The following is a 15,517-nucleotide window of genomic DNA, read 5'->3' on the forward strand; positions in this document are numbered from 1 at the left end:
GCGGTTGGATGAGGCAGAGGTTTTGGAGAGGGGGGGTGTCAGGGAACAAGGGGGGTTGGATAGGCATGGGAGTCCCGGGGGGCCTGTTTGGGGGCGGAGGTGTAGACAGGGATCAGTGCAGTCAGGGGACGGGGGGATTGGATGGGGGTGGACTCTTGGGGGGCAGTTCGAGGTGGGGATCTCAGGAGGGGGCAGTCAAGGGACGGGGAGCAGCGGGGGTTGGATGGGTCGGGAGTTCTGAGGGGGACGGGAAGTGGGAGGGGCGGACAGGGGGCGGGGCTAGGCTGTTTCAGGAGGCACAGCCTTCCCTACCCGGCCCTCCATACAGTTTCGCAATGCCGATGTGGTCCTCAGGCTAAAATGTTTGTCCACCCCGGTCTAGAGCACACCACAGAAACAGGAAAATGTATCAGCATTTACCCAAAATTTCCTTTCTTCAAGGAGAAACATTAGATCTTAAAATTGGTCTTCAGCCTGTCTGCAGCTTTGATAGACAGAACTCAGACCTAACAACCAATGGCCCAGGGATATATGTCCCGCCCTGACGGACAGGTTGCCAGCTGAGAATTTTCACAGCTACAATGAAAACTGTGTTGTCCTTAACTATGAATACACTGACAGCTGGGCATGAGAACATTATTTACTTAGCTATGAATGGGGATTCTTCATCTTACCCAAAGTTGTTCAGATCTGTTGATCTTACTATTCAAAGAAAGGAAAATTTTAGCGTAAGCTCATATAATTTTTAATATTACTCAGATCAGTAAGATCCACAGACTGTACAATGGGATTTTATCAACATTGGTACGGTGAGAATTTACCTAGAAATTTAGCTTAATACATGATCAAAACTGATATAACTATACCCAGAAAGACGAAGTGGGTGAGGTAATATCTTTTATTGGACAACTTCTGTTGGCGAGAAACACAAGTTTTTGAGCCACACAGAGCAGACCGACACAGCCACAACTACGCTATATATAAAACTGTACACAGGCTGTTTCCCAAATCACAGATGTACTATATAGTCAATACCATCCTTCCAACTACAGCAGCAGGGGAGGCTTACCTGCCAGCTCTGAGGCATATTATAAAGGACCAGGAGGCTGTCTTGCAGATTTCTTCTTAAGAACAGTATGTCTCCATCCAGAGGCATATACTGCATTTACGGAGTGTGACCAGAGTTCACTAAAAGACAAATTCTTTCCCTCATATGGCTCAAGTATATGCCACCTGATCCACCTAGACATGTAAGGTTCTGAAAAACGAACACTCTCTCTTCCCTGCTTACACCCAACAGATAGACTGCAAATACTGAGCCTGATTGCTTTAATGTTTTACGTTTGTCTAGATAAATTTTGTGTGCTAGGTGGACATCCCATATGCCACAGCTTTTCCATGAGGCACAATGGTTTGGGACAGAAGGACTTTAGTCCTATCACCCATAACTTATGAAATATGAAGTTGACTTTACACGCCTAGATGAATATCAGGATCATCCTGAGAACCAATTTATCAGCATGGAATATGCAATACTTGTATTCTCCGGACCGTGCTAATTCCATATCCCAGCTGTTATCATAAAAACCAGTAGACAGTTGATAGTATAAGGACAGAGCCTTTGGAAGGTTGAAAGGATGTCATGAAAGGAATTAGCAGCAGACTGATGTCCAAAGTTGAAGCCCTGTGTTGCAGTTGAGGATATAGGAGAAAGGCTCTTTGGACAAAACTCTATTTCTAGAGGAAGTGAAACATTCTTCTCTCTGGATATCCCAGTGCACTGGATACTAAGATCCTAAAGCTCTGCAGCAGGAAGGTATGTCCACACTTCCTTTACCCGTGGAGGTGAAACAAAAGTAGCAGGCTCTTCAGCAGGAAGGTTGTTTCCCTGAGCCAGTGATTGACAGGTCTGAGTTCTGTCCTCAAAGCTGCAGATGAGCTGAAGATCCACTGTAGAATCTTTGGCCCTTGCTGCTTGAAGAAATAAATACTTCCTTTTCTGTATTTATGACACTGTACCTTATATTATCAGAAATACACCCCAATCCCAAATCAGTCTTCTTCTTCCTTAGAATCTATGGGCAGATTCTCAAAGGTATTTAATGGGAGTTAGGCACCTATGTACCTTTGAGGAGCTGACCCTAAATCTCGTATCTGCACATTCTACGACCTCTGTGCATAACCACTAATGGCCACCCCACTTCCTCAAGTCCTTTTTTTCACTATTCCAACCACTATGTCCCCTTAAACCACCTCACCTGAAAGTGTGGATACTTTACGGATCAGAATGTCTTGTTTGCGAGTCAGTAAGTTCTTCTGCCCAATCAGTTTATCTGCCTGATCAGTCAACCCCTGGATTTCTTCGTAGGCCTAGAAGCATGTCAGAATACCAGTTTAGAGACCAAGCTAATGCAGAATAAGTAGTTCTCCTTTCCCAGTCAAAAAGGCATTTTGAAAGACTCCCTACAGACATTTCCCATCATTATTTTAAGAAATCAGGAGACAGAAAAAAAGTTCAGTCACTGTGTTGTAATACCTTTGAGACTAACCAATTTATTTGAGCATGAGCTTTCGTGAGCTACAGCTGAGCTGTAGCTCACGAAAGCTCATGCTCAAATAAATTGGTTAGTCTCTAAGGTGCCACAAGTACTCCTTTTCTTTTTGCGAATACAGACTAACACGGCTGTTCCTCTGAAACCTGTGTTGTAATGTTTCTCTGAATGCAATTCAAATAGGATGAATGTTGGTTTCTTCCACTTCATCTTTACGCACATCTAGTTTCACATCTAGTCTAACCTGTATAACAAAAGCCACCGAACTGCCCCAAAATAATTCCTAGATCATGTATTTCAGAAAAACACCCACTCTTGATTTAAAAATGGTCAGTGATGGAGAAACCATCATGATCCTTGGTAAATTGTTCCAGTGGTTAATTACTCTCGCTGTTAAAAATGTATACTGTATTTCCAGTCTGAATTTGTCTTGCTTCACCTTCCAGTCATTGGATCATGATGGTTTCTCCATCTTTTCTCTGCTAGACTGAAGAACTCAATATTAAATATTTGTACCATGCAGGTACTTTACAGTGTAATCAAGTCACCACTTAACCTTTTCTCCTATAAATTAAATAGATTGAGCTTTCTTCAGTCTATCATTAGAAAGCACATTTTTCTAGTCCTTTAATCATTTTCATGGCTCCTCTCTGAACCCTGTCCAATTTCTCAACATCCTTCTTGAACTGTGGACACCAGAACTGGACACACTATTCCAGCAGCACTTTCACCGGTTCCAAACACAGAAGTAAAATAACCTTGCTACCCTATTTCAGATTTCCCGTTTATGCATCCAAGGATTACATTAGCTCTTTTGGCCATAGCATCACACTGGGAGCTAATGTTCAGCAGATTATCCACCATGACTTCCAAATCTTTTCCAGTCACTGCTTCCCAGGATAGAGTTCCCCATCCTGTAAATCTGGCCTACATGCTTTGTTACTAGATGTATGCATTTACATTTAGCAGTATCATACTGCATAATGTTTGCTTGCACCCAGTTTGCCAAGCGATCCAGCTCACTCCGTATCAGTGACCTGTCCTTTTCATTATTTACCACTCCCCAATTTTTGCCTTACCTGCAATCCTCATCAGTGATGATTTTATGTTTTCCTCCAGATCATTAACAAAAATGTTAAACCACACGGGGCTAAGAACCCACCCCTGCACAACCCTCTTAGAAACACAGCCATTTGATGATGCATCCCTACTTACGATTACATTTTGATTCCTATCAGTTAGCCAGCTTTTAATTCATTTAATGTGTGCCACGTTAATTTTACATCTTTCTCATTTTTTAAAATCAAAATGTCATGTAGTACCAAATCAAATGCTTTACAGAAGTGCACGTATACTACAAGTCTTACCTTTATCAACCAAACTTATAATCTCATAAAAAAAAAAAATCAAGTTAGTTTGACAGGATCTATCTTCCATAAATCTATGTCTAAAAAGTTCAGTCACCGCGTTGTAATGTTTCTCTGAATGCAATTGAAATAGGATGAATGTCGGTTTCTTCCTCTTCATCTTTATGCACATCTAGTTTCACATCTAGTCTAACCTGTATAACAAAAGCCACCGACACAGCCCTACGAATGTAATGTACAGATGAGTGTAATTATTTATGGCTCTTCATTATGTGCTGTTTGTTTCCTTTCGTTTACAGTTTTGCATCTAAATGCTATGCTGAAATAAAATATTTCACGAAGGGCTCTCTCTTCTTACATTAGGGAGATTTGTTTTCATTATATCTCAAAACTGTCTAGTTGTACAATTTAAAATTGCCAAGGCACACTAGCAGTTACTTTCCAGAGTTAAATTCACAACCTAAAATTTTGCTCTTGAATGAATCCATTTCTCCCCATTGTGAAATGACTACATTCAGGTGAACAGAATTTCTACACTCACCACTAAAATATTTTTCATATCACTACATTGTTTCTCAAAGACCTGATGTCAGTTTGCCCCACTTTAAAGGTATTTTTCTCCATATGAGCTTGGGCTGTAAAATGCCTACCTGTTTGAGGATGTAGCACTTGGAGACCTTGGGAAGGCTATGCAGTCCCAGAGCTCTTTTCAGCTTTTCAAAAAGATCCCTCATTTCATTGCGACGTCTGCGTTCATTTGCTGTGTGTGTTTGGCGGTAATGAGCAAAGGCCTCTGCCTCATTCTTCTGCTTTCTGTTCCAGAATTGGGGTTTCTGTTGGAAAAGAAACAAGGAGAAAAAATGCAAGCCTGATTTACAGAGTCATTAAGACACATTTCTACGCAAGTCACATCACTACTGGATAAAACTCTGCTGTTTAGCTACAAGGTCTTAATGAAATCTGAATATTCTTGAAAGCATAAAACACTACAGGATGTGTGGAATATAATGAAAGGGGGCCAGAATATCAGAGTCACCAATGAAGGTGAAGGTCCAACAACCTTTCCACTCAAAGGCATTCGGAAGATAACAGCTTTTCATGTATGGATACATTATATATCTTCACATAAGACAGACACTGTGCAATACAAGGCTTGACTTTAATATTATATAAAAAAACACTTGTAACCTCCTCTCCCCAAAACCTAACCTTTGTCTAACCTTTCAAAAAACCAGTAAACCTTGAAAACCATCAAATCGAACAAAACATATTAATTTTCCTTGCAGTTAAGCCAATTTCATTCATATTTAGGTGAGTGAATATGGAGGGATGGGGACAAGAAGGCACCTCAGATAAGACTGTGGGGGGAAGTTAATAAGCAAATTAAATTTAAGATACTAATTACTTCATTCTATGATTAAAAATTAAAAATGTATCACAAAGCAGTCTCTGATTAAGTCAGCTGCCACAAAGGCAGATATCCATCATGCTCAGGCATGAATTACTAATCTCTCCACTCTAGGCTGGTAGGTCTGTTATTTTATTGTTACTCTGACAGGTGCAGTATGTGTTCTATTACTTTACCCTGTGAAGCAGTACTGTACTCCTTACAGGCCTCTTCAAGCAATAGGAAGTTAGTCTAAATTTCTGAGGTCATTTTGAGTCTATGGAAAGACTCTTTTTGAGTTCAATGGTCTTTGGACCAAAAGATCTTTGTGAGATCACTTTAATTTTGCCAAAGTGTAGGCCATTTAAACTAAGCGATCATTTTCAGCAATCCAGTTTCCTTTTGACAAGCAGCAGTCGTGTTTATAAGTCCTATACTCCTTTCCTAGTCACAAAAAACATAATTCTCAATTTGATACATAATATGCATTTTCACTGCAAATTACACATGCCAGAAATAGAAAATGTAAGACATCTTAAGAATTAATAAGACACAATGGCAGTGAAGGCAATTATTTCTTACTGTTCAAATTTAAGCCCTGATCCAAAGGCCATTGAAGTCAATGGCAGTCTCTCTTTTAATATTAATGGGCTTTGGAATTAGGCTCCTACCCAGTATTTAACCATAAATATATACAGAAGATAGGGAAACTCAACAAATGTTGTTTATGTATGAAAGTTTATCTTTAAAATGGAAATGTGATACTAAGAGGAAAAAGAAGAGTAAATATATACCTTAGTAGACTTGTCTGCCACCTTCTCATCCGAAGGATTATGAATACGGTGCCTGGAAGAGATGCAAGTTTTCCCCAACATTACTCTATTCTCATTAACTACATTCCCAACAGCCTTAGAATAATCCCTGTTTCTCCCTTGAAATGAATTTTCCTTGCAACTAGGTGGAAGTGGTATACTGCTGCCAGTGCTGCTAAAAGAGAGTGGGCTCCATCTTTAGACAAATCTGTTTCAAAACTGTAAAATTACCTTGTAGGGCAAAATGGCAAACTTATGCTTCTCTATGTGTCAACAAAGATAATAAAATCTGCTGATGTCTGCCAGTAGCAATCTCAGTAATGCACAGACTACAGGTGGACTATAGAGCAAAAACAGTATTTCTGGTTATTACTACTATCTTATGTCATAAAAATAGAGACCCTAAATCTTAAGATTTTTTTTAAACATTAGAAATATTCACATTTAGTAATACCATATCTTCACTTCCTCATTTTTACTAAAAGATTTTGGCAATGTTTAGAGAATGGTCACATCACCGTCTGAGGCTGAAACATAAGCCGTATCTCTCTAAGGAGGAAAGGAAATGTTTTGAGATGTGCGATACCACCAATCAGGTTCTTCAAAGATCTTGCCAAAATCCTTCAGCAAACAGAGGGAATTCAGGATCTGATATTCCTAATGTAGCAAACCAAAAGAAATAAAGGAAAACATCTGAGGCCACCTTTATATACCGTAAATGAGCTTTTTTTGGACTGTGCTTTGTATTTAAAAGTAACAGCAGCAACACATAATGAACAAACCAAGGTGGATTTTAAAAGCAGATAAAAAACCGTTTTTTCACTAAGGTTCTGGTCTCCCAACAAAGTCAACAATGCCCTGCTCTGTTCTTTCTGTAGGAATGGAGCCTAAGACAACAAAATGCCACAGCCTGAAACTATCTGGCAATTCCTCAGCTACAGCAGCATATCTACTAGTGAAGCCAGAGGATCAGCAGAAAGGGGGCTGAAAAAAACAAACTAAAAAACTCAGACTTTTCTGCTTATTTTCAGTAACTAATTAAGACAGACCATTGGCCCTGTTAAGATAAAGTGTTCATAAGACAGATCTCCCTAATGGCTGTATTGGTTAAAATGAAAAACAAATAGAGAGAGGCCTCAATTCTTCAATCAGATCTGAATGGACCCCTGAGTCAGTCAATGCGGAGTCCCACTGCACTGCAGGATCTGACTGTAGGATTGGGGCCTCACTTTGTCTTACAATTTCTTAAAAGCTCTCATTTAACCAGTTCATTTTCATGCCAATTCATTGGTAGAACAGAACTTTAGTTCTCTTGGCTGGTACAAAAGATGCTTACTTCTGTTTGGAAGATCCGATACTGGAAGCTGTAGCCTTCAGACGGGCAATGTTAATCTTCTCTGAAAGCTCCTCCACGGTCTCAATGTCCACAGGCTCATCATTCTCACTGTACTCACAGTCATTCTGAAATAGTTAATTTTTTAAAAAGCAAGCATGAATTCCGCATCTTAGCTCAGGCCAGACATTTTGTTTCACTCCAAACTCAAGATTGTTTCCTAATGTTATATTGCAATCTAAGTCACCAGCTGCATCTGCCAATAAACAGATATATTAAGCAGGTGATTTATGACAGACCCTTAACCATAAGGGTCCCATTTGGTGATTTCCCCCCCACTACTAACTCTTCACATTGGATTGGAGCTATCAGGAATACCTACTTCTGCCATTGACACTTTTATTGTGAATTACACAAAGCCTTTAAGAGGCAGAGTCCTCCAGCTTGCATTTTCAAATGGGCTATGATTATATTATCCTTAACACTAAAAGCAACTCTCTGGACTTCTGCTACTGACTAACACTAATCTGATTCCAGTTAAAATGCCACCATCAATTTGAAGATTGTTGGAAATACCAACATTAGTGTAACTGGCAGAGATTAGGGAGACTGTGTTCGTCTGTTTACTTTGTGAATTTAACAGCAGTTAATGCATAGCCAGTTTTACTCATTGATGATCCACTGCTCTTCTTTCTCATGCCACTAGCATGTTATCACCAATCTTGTACACTACTGCAGAAACAGCTTGTGCCCGTGGTCTTCTCCATGCCAGGCAAGAGGATGTTTAACCAGTGAAAGAGGCAGTAAAAATGAAACCAAATAGTTAGCAGGCAGGCACATTAAGAAAAGGAGGAGGGTAGGAACATGGGTGGGCTCCAACTATGTCTGGTACAGTTGCTCTTGGATGTACCATAGGACCCCCCAAAAAAGATATCAACACTGAAAAGAAAGAGACATAATAATTTTTTTTAAAACAACATACTATTTGAAAGGTGCTTTGTCAGAAAATTTGAATTTTTTGAAATTTGTCTATTTAAAAAATTCAAATTGCCAGTGTCCTTTTAAAATGTGCTAGGATGAAAATTAAAGGATACAGAAGTCTGCTGGTGCTGTCAGGCACAGAGAAGCTCACTACTGAAGGATTGTGGAAGTAAATGCGTAGCAGAGTCACCCTTCACTCTCCAAGAAGAATCATAGAATATCAGGGTTGGAAGGGACCTCAGGAGGTCATCTAGTCCAACCCCCTGCTCAAAGCAGAGACTGTGTTCATGTTATAGGTAAAAGTTCTCAAAGCACCTAAGTGTCTAAATTGCTTAAGTCCCACTGAAAAATCAATTAGGTTCACTTTAAAATGTTTTCCTACAGCTGTTTTTAATAAGCACAATTCTCATGGATGCAATTTTAAAAAATACTCCCAAGAATATAGTCATCTCCAAATTTCCTCAGTGACCTTAAAAAAAACCCCCAAGACCACCAGCTGCAGAGATGAAAATCTTTGGCCCAATGGCTAAAGGGGCTGGAATAGTGAAGTTTGATGTGGCAGCCATGGAATTAGTGACATATAAAAACAAACAAACAATTTGCAAAAAAAAAAGTCTTTATTTTTTGTATTTATGTCCAATAGTCTACTTATACACTATAACACTCTCTCTTAATGGGATAAACTATAATCATGTCTCCATTCTAAACTTTATTTCACTCAAATACACTGAACCACCCCTATCTCGCTCTCTCTTCCTGCTCTTCTCTTCTGTCTCTTTCCTTCTGTCTCTCCTTTCCTTTTTTATGATGAGCTGCTTCGTCTCTTCTGTGAATTGTATACTTACCTGAAACCAATGCAGACATTTAATCACAAAAAATAGCAGTCCACAGATGGAATAAAAGAGGTAATGCGCACTTATTACAACAGAAAAGTGAGGTCTGTAATAACTAGTTCTCACTTTTTACTTCACCATCATAACTTGCTAATTATTATTCACTTATTACTCAGAATATCCAGAGCTATAAATCTGCTTTAAGAAATTCTTGCTACTGATAGGTAGGAAAGAAAATTAAAATGTTGTATTAAATCTCAAGATATTGGCAATTGGCCATGGATGAAGCTAAACTACGCATTAATCAGCAAACTTGAGATGCTGCAGCACAAAGCAACCACACCATCATTTATTAATTACACTACCCCTTGATGCTTGCAGTGCAGTACTTCCAATTGTCAATCATAGAATTTATGTCAGTGAAACCTCAGATTATATGGATTTAAAAAGTGATTCAATTTATAAAAGGAAAAAAAAAAGAATTTCTTAGCTGATAATTTCCCTTCTACTAGCAGCATCTCCCACAGTTCTGTGATGCATGGGTTTTGCCTCCTTTCTGCAGACACCGGAGGCTGTTCAGCACTATTTCTAGGCTATGGTACTTGGACATGCCCCCTCATGCAGTCCCACCACAAGTGTTGTCTCAAAGTTGAATAAGAAACTCCCAATGGGACATTACTGACCAAGGAGGATAGAACTGTAGGAGACATTGAGGGTAGAAAGGAAGGTATTAACAATTTTTCCCCCCTTCTGCAGCCCAGCTTCTCCCACAATTGTGAGACACATGGGAAGCACCAAGCAGTTAAACTATGGAGTAGGGAGGAAAGAAGGGAAAAAAACAACAATCAGAAGAAACAGAACCCCCGTATCTCCCCTCCAGTACAAAAATGTGTCTGAACTGGAGATCACAATATGCAACACCCTCCTACCAATGGATGCCCTCCACAGAAGACCAGAAACATACTTTGTAGAGTTTGATAAATGTATTCTATTAAGACCAAGATGGTGCTCTGCACATTTTCTCAGTTGCTTTCTACTCACAATGCCATTAGGAACCTTGTAGAGGGAGCCTGGATTCTCCCTGGGATTATGTCCTCAATGCCTAGTATGCCAACAAGCAAACTATTTTAATGTCTTACCTGCAGCAATTTTGGGGTCCTAAACATGTAATGAACCTAACAAGATTGTGATGGGGTGTCCAACTCATAAAAGGCCTAAGTAGGTTAAAAAGGGCCAATTAACCCCATGAAAGGCTGCACCTGGAGGACAGTCAGGGCTGATAAGGCCTAATGGATGAAGCAGCCCAGCTGGGCAGGGGCAAGCTGACTTAGTACCAGGAAACAGAGCAACAGGGGCTGCAGGAAGGAACTCTGCAGTCACTCCGTAGAGAGGAGGGGAGGTGGCAAGAGACAAGGAGGAGTTCTAGGGTGGAGTAAACCCTGGACCCTGCCTGGGAATACTGACTGGCAAGAACCAGGGTGAAGGAGCTGCAGGGAACAGTGGTAACCCAGAGGGAGGCCAGATAATAGGGAAGAAAGCAGGAAGGAGCCCAGGGAAACAGTAACATGGTCTGACATTGGGTAGAGTATGGTTATTACAGATAGGGTCCCCCTGGGCTGGAACCCACAGACCAGGGTTCCCCATCAACCTCTGGGGAAGTGGCACAGAAGGCTGCCTGAGCCAATTAATCCAGCGGGACTTTAATATCCTGGACGGAGAAAACTACACTGGCCTGGTGAGAGGGCCATGCTGTGAAGAAGGAGCACCTCAAGCCATGAAGAGGGAATAACCTGACTCCAAAGAGACAGAGTGCGAGACAATGGGGCGAGAAACTGAAGGAGGAGACACCTAACTGGTCGAGAGCTAATCTCCAGATGAGTCACAGTGTCAAAGCCCTGTGCCCTGGCAGAGCAAGGGCTGGCTGGTAGCAGCCTCTGACACCCTTGAAAAGCTGTAATCACCCCTTAGACTTGGCTCAATACTTGCAGGGTTTCTCTGATGTTGTGGTGGGGCCTGCAGAGAGACCTTTGTAGAAGTACTCAACTGGGAGGACCCAGAAAGCTAGAGCCTCAATGCTCCAGTGATTCCCCAACTAGGGAGAGGTGATTTAAATTGAAATGAACTCACTACTGTGTGAAAAATGAATAAAAATTAAAGTTAAAAAAATGGGGTTAAGAGATACTGAACCACCAACTTGGTCCACTTGCCAGATAAAGAATTTCTGATGGGCTTCACAAGAAGATATTGCTAAGTGCCATAGCTTACCAACAATGCTGAACCACCTATGGTATCTTCAGAGAGGAGGTACAGCCCATCGGGAACAGAACTGTGGGAGACCCTGGGCTGCAGAAAAGAAAAAAAAGAAAACTAACCCTGTTTAACATATACAGTTATTAAAAGACACACTGGTAGTGAACGGATATTTTTTGCACATGAAACAAAAGGTCCAAAATAATCTAGGTATAAACAAGTCAGGGAAGAAAAAAAAACTTATTTCCCATAATGGAGCTGCAATTAATGCTATAGATGGCACTCTACTCCCTCATCCCTTCTCCTGACGTGTCTGGTGAATCCAAACTGACCTTTTTCTACAGCTTTCCCAATTTCTACAGAACGAACATCACTGTGATTCTAGATGCCAAGGAGACAGGTGGGTTCTCCAAAGTAAGCAGCAAGGATGTATTTAGGCACAACTGTTATGCTGCAAGGAAATGTCTTCAAAAAGGGATGCAAGGATCCAGAAAACCAGAACAAGAAACGTAACCTTTGTAGCAGGGATACTATCTTACAGAATGTGGTGCAAGAAAATCTCAACTTGCAGTTTGATTAAGGATAGCCAGAATGGTTCAAGACATCAGAATCCAATCTAATGATAGTCTTAATAGATATTAATGCGGTGACAGATAATGAAAGTTTACCTTATGTACTGAACTGTTTTTCAAAAATCATCTGATTAATGCACCTTGGCAGAGATTAATGGTTACAGTAAAGAATCATGAAATTAAGATGGGAAACGAATACAAAACAGGTTTAACAGGCTGAACGCTGGCCAGTTCTGATGTGTTTTATACCTCCAGGACTGACCAGCTTCCCTGAAGGGGGGGGAGGGGGGGGAGAAAAAAAAAAAAGAGTGTCTGGGGTGCTATATCAGAGAAGAACAAGTCTCTGTGGCTACTAGGAAGTACAGTCAGATAGGAATTCTTGGGTTTAGTTAGTCACAGCATACAACAGCACCATCACCAGGGGAACCTCCATCCCTCATCCCATTTTCTGCCCTCCTTATTTTGCTGCTACATCCTCCTACCTGAGTCACATGGAGAAGAGGCTGAACAGAGATTCCCTGGCATGAAGCCCAAAAGCTGCTCCACACTAGAAGAAACAGAACAGGAGCACCCTGACAGTCACTGACTGCTGAGGTTTCTGATGGTGGAGATAGGGAAGGAGTACAAGAGAGCTCTCTCATTTGTGAGGGAGACAGTAAAAAAAAAAAGAGAGAGATGGGTTAGATTGTTGAGGGAGAGCACTTGAGAGAGTATGGAGAAGGAAAGAGAGAGAGAGAGAAACAGCCCAGTTTTATCTGCTGTGGCCTCTCACTTTAGAATTTTAAAAGACAAATACACTCAGTCTAAGAACTAAGAACAAAAAGAAAGTGTAGCCATAGACTGAAGTTTTTCAAGTTGGAACAGAGTAATAAACAGAACACCCTGATTATGTTCTGCTTTTTTCCCCCCACAGACACACTGAAAGTTATAGCAAGTATCCAAAACATTGGAGCCTCCTATCTCACAAAAAACCCACCACCAATAAAACATGAAGGTGAGTGAAGAGTGCAGACACATATCAGTTGGCTGACTGCATGCTACTTTTCAATAAAGTTAAAAAGAATTGAACTACTTTAATTCTACCCTTCATTACCATCTTAGCAATATCTGTCTCTGCAAAAACATGCACTATGTAACACACTGGTTCTATCACTGGTTTCATACACTGATTCTCCCCTACCATGTGTGATTATATATTACGACATAACTTTTGCTCTTTTCATGTACATGTTTTGACAGCTTGTTCTGAGCATATGAAGTTTATATATGGAAACACACTAGTTCTGTGTTGATGACTGGATGCTACATGAAATAATATGGCCCTATTCTATGAAGTCCTAAGCATCTTTCCATGAGGAGCGGGATACTCAGCATCTGGCAGGATTGGGCTTTTACTGAATAGTGGGAAATGAATGCTTTCAGTATGCTATTTGTATAATCAAGAATTTGTAACGTGCGTGTGCATGGCCATAAACAGGGCCTTACCAAATTCGTGGCCATGAAAAACTTGTCACAGACTGTGCAATCTGGTCTTTCCCCCATGAAATCCGTATAGGATAAAAGCACAGATTTCACGGGGGAGACCAGAGTTTCTCAAATTGGGGGTCCTGACCCACATGGGAGTTGCAGGGAGGCCACAAAATTATTTTAAGGGAGTCGTGGTATTGCCACCCTTACTTCTGCGCTGCCTTCAGAGCTGACCTGGTGGAGAACAGTAGCTGTTGGCCGGGTGCTCAGCTCTGAAGGCAGTGCCCTGCCAGCAGCAGCGCAGAAGTAAAGGTGGCAAAACCATACCATGCCATCCTTACTTCTGCACTGCTGTCTTCAATGCTGGGTAGCTGGATTGTGGCGGCTGCTGACTGAGGGCCCAGCTCTGCAGGCAGCAGCACAGAAGTAAGGGTAGCAATACCATACCATGTCATCCTTACTTCTGCGCTGCTGCTGGTGGTGGCTCTGCCTTCACAGCTGGGCTCCTGGCCAGCAGCTGCCACTCTCCAGCTGCCCAGCTCTGAAGGCAATGCCACTGCCAGCAGCATCAACACAAAAGTATGGGTACCAGTACCACAAGCCCCCTACAATAACCTTGCAAACCCCCTCACCCCCCCAACTCATTTTTGGTCAGGATCCCTACAATTACAACACCACAACATTTCAGATTTAAAGAGCTGAAATCATGAAATTTACGATTTTTAAAATCCTATGACCATGAAATTGACCAAAATGGGCCAGTGAATTTGGTAGGGCCCTAGCCATAAAGCAGTCCAACCAGGGTGGATAAAAATCAAATAAATCCAATTTTTTTTTAATTTAAATTGGATTTTTCTGATAAAAAGCTTTTTGAGGAAAAAAAACTATCTGAATATAGTTTTAATTAAGACACATTATAGCTCAAAGATATCTCATCATGGAATAGGGATTGTAAATTCTAATTCTATAGTATGAGACAATATAGTCATGTAATGTTTAAGAAAAGTTGAAAATGAGTTCTAATAGTTCATGGATTAGGGACCCAATCTTATGGGGTTCCAGGGGCTTCTGTATAGATTATTTAGGTTAATCTTTCTATCTACACAATGGGACTCAGTGCTCAGTCTAGAAGATACCATCAGAGATGCTTAGTTTTGCAGTTCTCAAACAAGGCTTGGTTGCCCGAATGAAACATCATGAGAAGTGTTCCTTCTCAGGAGGAAGCTGCGTTGAAGATGATGAAAGGAACATGTCTGAACATGCAGGATCTTCAGGTTGGTAAACTTTTTTATTTCATACTTCTTTCTTAAGGACTGCCTATCTTCCCTCTGGACTATTCTTGAATTCTCATGTTTGAGCAAAAAATATAGTTGTTACTCTATTGTACTATCATTTTAGATACAGTTGTGATAAAAAATAAATAGAGGAAATAGGCAGATCTTCCTTTTACAATTTCACCTTTAAAGTAGTACTGAGCGTCAATGAAAGCAATGAGTAACACTAAATGAACAGTATGGTAATAATAATTAAATAATTACATTGACTTATTTTGTTTAGGAGAATCCATCCTCAACATACAGGATTCTGAAGACTATCCACCTTCAAGATCACCATTATTTTCTATATTTTCAGAGTTATCTGCCAGTGATAGTGTTTCTGTCACATAGCCACAGTATATCACCTGTAGCAAAAAAGAAAAGAAAAAAAATCTCCATCCAGAAACATAGATAAGTTTGTGATAAGAACCAGAAGATTACAAAAAGAGGTAATTGATGAAAAAATTGCCCCGTTTGTTTATGCAACAAACTCTCCTTTCCGTATGATTGAGAACATGGTTTAGTCATTAAGACCAGGATACAGTCCACCCAACAGAGCAGATGTCGCATGCAAATTGCTGGATAAAGTGTATGAAAGAAAAATTGAACAGTGTGCAAAAGGTCTAGAGCAGGGGTCGGCAACCTTT

The 15,517-nt window shown here is 40.6% G+C and overlaps 1 protein-coding gene across 9 annotated transcripts in view; it reads right to left on the reverse strand.

Annotated features, from left to right (window-relative positions):
• The window catches only part of MGA (MAX dimerization protein MGA), a 96,551-nt gene that overhangs the window by 11,450 nt on the left and 69,584 nt on the right, over positions 1–15,517 (reverse strand). For 6 of the 9 annotated variants that reach the window (XM_048855254.2, XM_048855258.2, XM_048855256.2 and 3 more), the window contains 5 exons: positions 11,531–11,608; positions 7,455–7,579; positions 6,101–6,152; positions 4,570–4,752; positions 2,259–2,370 (listed from right to left, as the gene is read on the reverse strand). In XM_048855254.2, the coding sequence (XP_048711211.1) occupies positions 2,259–2,370; positions 4,570–4,752; positions 6,101–6,152; positions 7,455–7,579; positions 11,531–11,608 (550 nt within the window). Of the gene's footprint in view, positions 1–2,258; positions 2,371–4,569; positions 4,753–6,100; positions 6,153–7,454; positions 7,580–11,528; positions 11,609–15,092; positions 15,236–15,517 lie in introns of those variants that run through there. The other 3 variants (XM_048855253.2, XR_007357328.2, XR_012668966.1) reach the window with 3 other exon arrangements.

Source organism: Caretta caretta, chromosome 6 (assembly GCF_965140235.1).
Source record: "Caretta caretta isolate rCarCar2 chromosome 6, rCarCar1.hap1, whole genome shotgun sequence".
Lineage (NCBI taxonomy): Eukaryota > Metazoa > Chordata > Testudines > Cheloniidae > Caretta > Caretta caretta.